The 10,423-nt window shown below is 44.5% G+C and overlaps 1 protein-coding gene across 10 annotated transcripts in view; it reads right to left on the reverse strand.

Moving 5' to 3' along the window:
• NRG3 (neuregulin 3) overlaps positions 1-10,071 on the reverse strand; it is a 1,082,617-nt gene extending 1,072,546 nt beyond the window's left edge. For all 10 annotated transcript variants that reach the window (XM_082425700.1, XM_082425708.1, XM_082425703.1 and 7 more), the window contains exon 1: positions 9,213-10,071. In XM_082425700.1, the coding sequence (XP_082281826.1) occupies positions 9,213-10,044 (832 nt within the window). In that variant the 5' untranslated portion in view covers positions 10,045-10,071. The remainder of the gene's footprint in view (positions 1-9,212) is intronic.
• Positions 10,072-10,423: the final 352 nt, after the last annotated feature.

A 10,423-nucleotide genomic window follows, 5' to 3' on the forward strand; every position in this document is an offset into this window, starting at 1 on the left:
CTGGAAACCAGGGAAACTTCTCTGGTTATTAAAGGCTCCCTTTACTATAGCAAAGAACAGGTATGAGCAGATGTGCCATTTATGCAGTTTATAATGGCAAACGTCACTGGCTATGAGCTAGGGGCTTGAAACAGGTAATATACATAGATATATCAACACTGTGTCAATGCCTTAGGATTTAAAGTGGGAAGAGATTACCTATAAAATGATCTTCCCATCTTCCTGATTCTTCAAACTATGACACTTACACATGTCCTAGGCAAATTATATAACCAATCTAAGCCCAGCTCGATTACCTGCATAATTTAGATAATCAGACTAGGCTACAGGCCTAAATGCCTGTCTTTTAATCCTTGTTTCAATAAATAAATAAGACAAAGTATGTAAAGTGTGGACCCTCCTAGCACAGAGTAAAACTCGACAAATGGCAGCTCTAGTTATCACCTAAATTCTCAAGCCCCTTCCAAGACTGAGATTCTGTGAAGAATTCTTCCCCATGTCTAAAAGTAAAATTCAAGGCACAGAAATCAATTAGAGTCTGAACCCAAAATGATGATAAGGGTGTGATTTTCTCTTAGTGAAATTCTAACTCCCTGGCAATTCACTGGAAGATCAGACCAAAGGTCATATGTAGTCACGGGAAGGGTATCTTAGGAAGTAGGCTAATACGTTCAAGAGTTCTTATCAAATGCTTAGCATAAAAATTCTCTTCTCAAAACCGTGGCTGTAATGTATTACTGCTAAAGTAGTTGCATAGATTCAGAAGATTTTTTTCTTGCTCTTACACTGAATATTGCATCCATGATACATACTATCACTTCTAGGAAGAGTCCTCAAAGACAAAATCTTATCATTGGAAGCTGCTGAACTTCTGTTATTAAACTAAATTCTGAATTCAGTTTACAGGCTTGTTTCTGACTAGCCTCTTTTTATGCCTGGGAATGGCAATCTATGATTTATGTACTATCACCAACATGTCTTGAAAAATAAAGGCTCATAACAAAAAGAAGTAATACTTTGAAATATAATTCAGGATGAAGTGTCCAAAAAACACAGACTTGAAGCAAGATGTTTTCAAGATGCTAATATTAAAGTGCCCTGAAGTACGAAAGCATACATCTAAAAGAGCTCTTTGGTGGGCACAAGCAAGCCATTAATCCTCTGGAACCTAAACCACAATAACTCTTCAATTAAGAGGGGGAAGAGAATGCAATGCAGACGTGACCCATTTTTACTAAAGTTCTCTCCAAACTCCAAAGATTCAATGACAATAAGACAGTGTGGGAATGGAACTAAAAGGAACCATAAGGGCATCCTTTCTTTCATCAAAAATCTTCAGATTTTTGCGGGTTTCAGATTTCCAGATAATTATAATTCAACAATCTCACTCATTTTCTCCCAAATTTCAGTTCCTCTCTTTGAGAAACATATGTGCAAAACAGACTACAAAACCATCTACCAACCAAAGGATGAGAAATGGTGGGCTCCAGTTTGTGATTAAACTTCCAAGGTGATCTGAGGGAGATTTCCACACCATATTCTACTGTGTGTGTCAGGGTATCAGAGAGGAATACAGGAGAGATCCAAGGGCATGCAAGAATAATCATCCCTCATTGTGATGGAAGATCCCTCACGCTAGATATAGCAAACTAGCTCCAATATTTCAACTGAATTCAATGGCCTAATGTGGTTTTGGATGAAAATACCTAGTCTATCCATTTCCCATTTCTCTTGACATAAAAACAGTAGAGTGGGGCTTCCCTGGTGGCACAGTGGTTAAGAATCCGCCTGCCAATGCAGGGGACACGGGTTCAAGCCCTGGTGCGGGAAGATCCCACATGCCACGGAGCAACTAAGCCCGTGAGCCACAACTACTGAGCCTGCGCTCTAGAGCCCACGAGCCACAACTGCAGAGCCCACGCGCCACATCTAGTGAAGCCCGCACGCTCTAGAGCCTGTGCTCTGCAACAAGAGAAGCCACCGCAACGAGAAGCCCGCGCACCGCAATGAAGAGTAGCCCCCGCTAGCCGCAACTAGAGAAAGCCTGCACTCAGCAACAAAGACCGAACACAGCCAAAACTAATAAATAAGTAAAAATAAATAAATTTATTTAAAAAAAAACAACAGTAGAGTGTTTGCAGCTTATAAGCTCTTTTAGAAGTGGTATACGAAGCAGGTTATTATCATCACCCCCTCATTATCCCAGAGGAGGAAGTTAAAGTTCAGAGAGAATAAACTGGTTCTTTGAGGGTGCATAGTTATCATGGTATTCAAGGCTACAGGTTTTTTGGATTTTTTTTCTTTCTATACCAAACGTTGTCATCCGCCCACTGAAGTTCCTGAAATATATGGTCATGACTGACTTACATTTTCAATACTATTACCTACAAAGGAGGCGCTTTCCTAATCCTTAGCCAGCTTGCTGTCACCACTCCTCCAGTGTGATGGACACTGGCAGGGCCACTGCCCTGTGAGAAGGTCACAGCCAGCAGGCAAACCTGAAGGAAGCCTGCACACCTCTGTAAACTCCTTTTGGGTTGTAGGCTTACCAACACTCAGTGGGGGTAACAATCCTGTTTATATCAGTTGTTCTTATTGCGATTATGTAATTTAGTTAAATTTTATGTAAGTCAATGATATATGATTGTAGAAATGAAAGATCACTCTAATTTCTATTAAAACATAGCTGAATGTTTCGAAGAAAATCCAAACGGTGAGTTGTTGAAAGAAAGAAAGAATGAAAGAGAGAGAGAGAGAGGGAGGGAGGGAGGGAGAGAGAGAGAGAAAGAGAAAGAAAGGAAGGAAGGAAGAAAGAAAATTACTTTGAATTATATGGGCAAGAAAACTGTAAAAGAAAAAAAAAAAACTGTAAAAGATTTCCAGGGCAGGGGGGATATTATCGTATCTATGAAAAATCTGGGTTAAAATTCCTTCACCAGTGTCTTTGAAGAAGAAACAAGTAATTAGAGGTGTGGCTTATGGAAAAGAAAAAGAAAACGACGCTAAGTTCCAACTAAGAGACACATTCAAAAAAAACGCCTACGTCCAAGATATGGGAGAATGAATGTTGTATACATTTGAAGTTTTATTTTAATTTTCTGTTTTTTAAACCATTACTTTTATAGACTTTTAAAATTAACTAACTACCAGCATAGTAATACCCCAAATCAGGGTTTAATAAATATTCATTAAAATAAATTTAAAAATCAAAACATGACATTACGAAAACATAACTATATGAATGTATATAATAGCGCATATTCAATTGTACAATTGTTTTATGGAATCAGATAATAAGTACTGTCAAAATTAGTATGATTTGTAAACCAATCTATGTGGGACAATAAATGGCCATTAGTCTTCCACCAAGTTTTTGGAATCTTCAAAAAAAATGTTTTTTAATTAAAAAATAAAACACCAAGACAATTTAATAACTCAATTGCATAAATGGGTAGGTTTTTTTCTGAACATTCTACATCAACTTAGTCTAACATGTCTTACCAAAAGGGTTGACTTTTAAAACAACTTGAAATGACAAGGCAATGTTAAGAATATCTAAGAAAATTTCTTTTAATGACTACTGCTTATAATATAAGCTAAGGAATAAAGGGCTAAAATAAAATAATCAAAAGTCTGTAAGGGGCCTTCAGACAGAGTCATGTAGATCCAATTCTATAAAAGACTGGGTAAGGTAGGAGTACCGGAAGTCCTCAGAGAAAAAGTGGTGAAAATGGAAAACCAAACTAACCATGCGTCCTACTACTTTCATTAATAATCACATGAATGGATTTAGGTACATTTTCATCCTGATATTACAAAGCTTTAAACAGTCTATTCCTCCATCCTGCCTTCCATATGTACATGGTTCTGGAGGAAACACTTTTTTTGGTGTAGATAAGTAAAATTTCTAGGATCCCAAAATGTCTCAGTGGTATTTGCCAAGGCAGTACCAGCTCTGTGCCTCACCCAACACAAAAGTCTGAAGATAAAAACAGATTCAAAGGGAGAAAAATGAATTTCAGTTCTATTCACAAGCAATTCAAATGCATTTTACAGACTTAGATTTATGGCTCTTTCCTTGCTCTTACATATTTCAGGGCCAACTTTCATGTTCCATTTTTGACACCTGAGATAGAATATTGAGATATGTTTGGCACTGGATAGGAGAGGTTATGAGGAAAGAATTTCTACATAAGAAGGGATCTGAAAATCATCCATCTTCTCATTGTGCTGGGTAGAGGGGGAAGAGCCAGGAGAGTATGCCAGGGGGCGAAGAGAGATCTTGTTCCTCCAAACACTAGACCTCCCAGGACAGCACTGCTTTCAAACTCTGCACTCTTGCTTATGGCTCAACCTGGATTTAGAAAAGTTGGTTTCTTTAGTAACAGAGAGAAGCTGCCACACACCAGCTTTTTTGAAGCTTTTTTTGTTTGTTTGTTTTTCTTTCTGACAAATATGTGGATCAACACTGTGTTAAAAAAAAAAAAAAAAAAGGCTGTCCAGGAAATTGCACAGATACAAAGGTGGCTGGATTCACCAACCAAGCATGCAAAAGGAGCTCTCAATTAGCACTGCCAACCCCTTCTAGCTCAGTCACGAGTAGCGGAGGAAGAAAGGCTTAAACCACAGCCTTAAGGCACTGAGACCAAATTAACGATGTTCTAAAAAGAGCCTTGCCGATTCTATGCCCACACCCCTACCCCCCCCCCTTTTTTTCTGTTAGGATCATGAAGCAAAAGGTAAGTGTCTGAAGAGTAAAATGTACAGTATAATTGACTAAAGTAGAAAAGTCTCGTAATCCTGTATTAAGGCCAAAGGAAATCAAAACATACTCAGGCTGCAGCATGTGCTCATAAAGAAAGCTCTCAACTGAATTTCATAAGAAATATTGATCTCGAACTCTGAATCCTCGCACTTTGGCAACCACACATGATTGGGGTCAGTCCTTTCTATGTTGGAATTCCTCTGAAGGCCTCGATTCATGTATCAATAGATAGAAGACAACATAGGAGTAACTTTATTTAAACAAATTATACCTGAGGCTGCTTATAAAGCAACTCAGAGTACTTTTACTGAAAGACTGAAGATGTCTAAAAAGAATAGTTAAGGGCTTCCCTGGGGGCGCAGTGGTTAAGAATCCGCCTGTCAATGCAGGGGACACGGGTTCGAGCCCTGGTCCGGGAAGATCCCACATGCCGCGGAGCAACTAAGCCCGTGCGCCACAACTACTGAGCCTGCACTCTAGAGCCCGCGAGCTACAACTACTGAGCCCACGTGCCACAACTACTGAAGACCATGTGCCTAGAGCCCGTGCTCCACAACAAGAGAAGCCACCGCAGTGAGAAGCCCGCACACCACAACGAAGAGTAGCCCCCGCTCGTCTCAACTAGAGAAAACCTGAGCCCAGCAACAAAGACCCAACATAGCCAAAAATAAATAAATAAATAAATTTATAGAAAGAAAGAGGACAGATAAGAAAATTGTCGATGTTATCAATGGAACTCTTCAAAATTACACGTTTGACTGGGTAAAGTTTGATTTAAGTAGACTTGGTTATACTAAAATTATCACCCTACCATGTTTAAACATCAATGATACACTTTATATTTATTTCTTTACTAAATACACTATTCAAGATTTGTGATCTTACTCATTGGAATTAGCTATATACCTTCCAAATATGACCCAAAGAATAACCCATTGAAAGTGGCTCTTTGTCTTTAGTGCTTGAATTTAGCCAAGGACTCTGGTCTTCTATCTGTTAAACAGTGCTTTCTGCTGAGTAAAATAACAATCCACATGTGCACTGACAACATTCCACATATGCATATGCCTTTCAAGTCTGAAAATACAATTCAACGTGCCATAAAAGGTTGCTTACACACTGGTCAAAATCACTGTTCCTCTACTGTCTGCAGTAAACCTCCCTTTGGACTAAAAAATGTGTAAACTAACCCTACACTTACAGCTGTAAAATGTTTCAAAGACATTTTGGGGGAAATAATCTCTTAAAGGCAGTATGTTCAAGATATTTGTTTTTAAAGCATCTGAAGGAAAGGCGAGTCCTGGGAAACTATTTGGGAACCCAAGACACCCCAGTAACACAGAAGAAAGTTTTGGTCTGGCTCATGTTCTAAAGGTTGCAGGATGAGAAGAGTCAACTTCCAAACCCCTCTTCTCCTCCCTCTGCCTTTCAAATTCAATCTTTCTTTGCCTTTAATCCTACAGAAAATTAGAAACAGTCTCCTAAACTGCGCCTTCCCATAGCAAATATAGCTTTTGCTTGCAAAAATCCTATTACCCATTAGCAAGGGTGTTTATTCTAGAATGAACCCGCCTCTTCCACTCCAAAGAGCTGTGCTGCCTTTACAGACAGGATCCTTCTGACTGACCTAAGACGAACACAAAGACATTCATTCTATAAGCCTTGTGTTCAATTTAAAAGCATAGACCCTGGCAATTAAAGAATTTGTGAGTTAGTCTCAAGGAAAAAAAAAGAAAAAAGCATCATTCTTAGTTGTCCTCAGGTGCTACAACACAATCCATGCCTTTCACTTAAAAAAAAAGACAAGAAAAAAATCTACTGAAGTCTGGAAGTAGGAGCTAGAAAAAAAAAGGGGGGGGGGGATTTCTCTCCTGGGAACTTTGGTGACATAATCGAAACAAGTGAAAAATACAAATGCAAGATATTCAGCCCATTTTTCAGCAGTGCTGATGATCCCTCAACTGAAATCTTTATTTCCTTTTGTTAATCATCCTACAATCTTGGACTTAAAAAAATACTTAAACTATCCTTTTTCTTTAAATAACCATACAACCTACCTATTTAAACTCATCTTTTATGGAAACTACATAATCTTCCTTTCATTAAAATTTCCCTTGTTGATATAGGCAAACCAGGTCAGTTTCTGCTGGATTTGCACACTTGCAAATCCCTTAATTCAACTCCCTGTTGAAGGTTTAAAAAAGAGCAAGAGCTGAACCTCAGATACACATAAAACAAATACTGCTTCTATGTCTAAGTGAACATTGATACCATTTACAGATTCTCCCCCCACCACCACCACCCTTTTCCTTGGGGCTGAGAGCCGTGTCAATAATCATTATTTATTAAACAGGCTGCCATTCCCTTCTACAGAATGTAGGAAGGGAGCATGCAGGGGTAGAAAATAATTACCTTGGGTTTTTCTTTAAAGACCTCTGGAATGGAAAGCAAGGAAATCAATTCAGAAAGAATATGAAATATCCCCCCATATGCAAGCCCCCCAACACACACACAAGGCTGAGAAGTATATCCACACTCCATTATTCATATCAACTGTAACAAAAGAAAAGATTAAAAACCTGGGGTCTTCAAGATAAACGCATCTATTTTCAAGCCATTGAATATGTTCGCACATACACTTGCACATCCTTTACTCATCCACAAAACTCAAGCAGCTAGATTTGTTGAGAGAAACCTCTACACACCTCCTGAGAAAATGTGCTCTCAAAAATGACTGCTTCAGCCAAAGGAGAGAGAAGCAGCAAGTTACCAGTTTGACTGCCATTCTGGTTTGTGGCAGGTTCCCTCCTTTCCCCTCTCCTCTCTCTCAATTTATCTTTTAGCCTATTTTTTTTCCAAAGCAGAGTAAAAGCATAAGGAATATCTCTCCTTGGACTTTAGCCACAAATACAAAAAATCCAAAAACAAAAAGTTTCAAGGATTAAATAACACCCCAGCTAAGACCACAGGTCAGAGAAATGAAAAATTCCCAGATGACTGAAAGCTTGGTATTCCTACTCAAGAGTTAATGATGAGCAGTCAGTCTTCCTTCCCCTCCAGATGTTATGGCTCAAAACAGAAATACAGTATAAAGAAGGCATAGCCAGGCAGTTTTTGGAGAAAAGCCTTGCACAGAACTTGAACTGGCAGGCTTGGGGTTTGTCCTAAATAACCTTCACAGGTTGCACAAACTGTTCTCAGATCCTGATTGATAGTCAGATTAAGAACCTTCCTAAAATTTCCTTAGAATAAGAACAAGGTGGGGTGGTGGGAGGGTGCTGGGAGGTCAATTAGTCATCTAAAACATGTATAAAGGTATAGAGAAAATATACACCTCCTAGACAGATAGAAAGCTATCATGCTTGGGGAAACTGGCCAGTAGTGGCAGCAACTGAGCCAAGGGTGAAGAAGCTACATTCAAAGAGTGACCTGTTTCAAGTGAGTTCATTTTCTCACCCTTGAGTGCACAGAACTCTGTCCCATTTTGCCTAAATTTTTCTGGCATATAGGGAGAGGAGACGAGGTTCACACTCCACCTTTGGGAAACGAACAAAGCAAATGCTTGGCAGAGCTGAAAAAACTCCTCCTCCGTCAGGACCCTAGAGGCGGCAGCTCTGCAGGACTCCCTTTCTAATTCCCCCTAGTTAACTCACTCTCCGCGGCCACAGAATCCGTTTCTACACCTTGGAATGGCCATGGGCAGGGTAGGAGGTGATCAGTTTAGCCCTTCGCCGTGGATCGCCTCCTTTCCCTACCTCCCACAATGGCTTCTAATTAACCCTTCCTGGTCCCTGCCCGGGTCAGGGCTGCTGGAAGTGTCTACAGCTTCACTGTACCAACATCTCCATCAAATCACCACACACACACCCCAGCCCACCCCCACATGGATACAACTTCCCTCCGTGGTTTAACGTCGGTCGATTTACATGTGCTTTTCTTTCTCTCCTTCCCACGGGCGGGGAAAGGGCTCAGTGCTTTTGGGAAGGCCCTCCCTCCCCCCCTCCCTCCCCCCCTGCCCCCCTCCCCCTCCCCCTCCACCCTCCCCTCCCTCCCTCCATCCCTCCTTCCTCCCTCCCCAGCTCTCAACAAGAGCCGAATCCCAGAGCTCGCCAGCAGGTCTGCACTCGCTTTAACCCCTTGAAGGGAGTTAGTTCTCATTTGGGACCCACTGAAGTAGGGCCCATGGAGCTTGGCTGACAATCTCTCTCTGCTTCACACCACCCCTACCCCCACGCACACACACACACAGGAAAAGGCCGGCACCTTTTCCCTCCCCTGCGGCCAGTTTTAATTCTCTCACTCCGTGTTCCAAACCTGGAATGGAGTGGGGGGGGTGGAGGGGTGGTGAAGGATGCTAGAAGACAGGCGTTGGCGAGGGAAAAGGACAGCAGGAGGGCAGAATGGAAACTCAACAGTAAATCAGAGTTCAGACACAGTGTTTACTTACGAAATTTGGGGCTGGTGCTAGTTTCTGGCGTGGTGGTGGTAGAGGAGGAAGACGAGGAGGAGGACGAGGAGGAGGCAGCATCCTGAAAGGGAGACAGGGTCCAGGAGGGAGTAGAATCATGAAGGTAGGAGGAGGTAGCGTATGCCGCAGTGGGCCAGGAGGGCATGGCCGGGGTACTGGGGGTTCCTGGCACCGGGGGTCGGGAGCCCGGAGTGCTGCTACCGAAGAAAGGGTCTGTCATGGACAAGACCGTCGGGGGGACCGCAGTGTTCCGTGCCGTGGTGGAGCGCGGGCTGGCCCGGATGGGCACCCGGTGCCCGGGGAAGCGAGTGGGCGCCCGCGTGATGGTGGTCAGCCGGGTGCTAATCCGGTTGGGCGTCCTGGAAGAGGCGGCGCCGCCGGCGGAGGTGGCTGGGGACGTGGTGGAAGTGGTCGTGGTGGTGGTCTCCATGGCCTTGGGAAAGGAGCTGGGCTTGGAGAGGAAGAAGGGGTCCTGGCCCATCCCCTTGGAGTCCACCAGGTCGGTGGGCACGTATTCCTTGACGGAGCCCACCACGATCCATTTGAGCAGCATGAGGCTGAGCCCCAGGCCGATGAAGCCGATGAACAGAGGCACCACGCACAGCCACGTCTGCTGCCGGTTCCACACGATGCAGTCGCTACAGCGTAACTCCCGGGGGGGCTCGGCCGCCCCTTCGCCGCCGCCGTCCGGGCCCCCGCCCGCCGCCGCCGCCGCCGCCGCAGCCACAGCCGCTGCGGTGCCCTCCTCGGCCGAGGCGGCGGCTGCCGAAGCGGCTCCAGGTGGCGAGGCAGCGGCCGCCCCTTCACTCATCCTAGGAGCCGGTCTTCACCTTCGCCCCCCCGAGGGCCGCGCCAGAGGCATGGGGCCGCGCGGGCCGGGCGCAGGCGCGGGCTCCGGCGGCGGCGGCGGCGGCGGGCTCGGGCGCAGGCAGCGGCCGCGGCGGCCGCATGCAAATCGGCTCCCTGCCCCCACGCCCCTCCCCCCGAGAGGCGGGCGGCGGGCGGGGAGGAGAGGAGCGGGGGAGGGGACGCGGGCCGGGGAGGGGACGCGTCGGGGAGGGGGCGGCGAGGAGCTCGGAAGAGGGGCTAGACTGGCCCCCTGCGCTGCCGGCCGGTCAGGGAGCGGCGGGGCGCGTCTGCAGCCCGGCAAGCGGCCTCCTGCGCGCCGGGGCCCCGCGTCTGCTGCTGCT

Source organism: Balaenoptera physalus, assembly GCF_965194825.1.
Source record: "Balaenoptera physalus genome assembly, chromosome: 14".
Classification (NCBI taxonomy): Eukaryota; Metazoa; Chordata; class Mammalia; order Artiodactyla; family Balaenopteridae; genus Balaenoptera; species Balaenoptera physalus.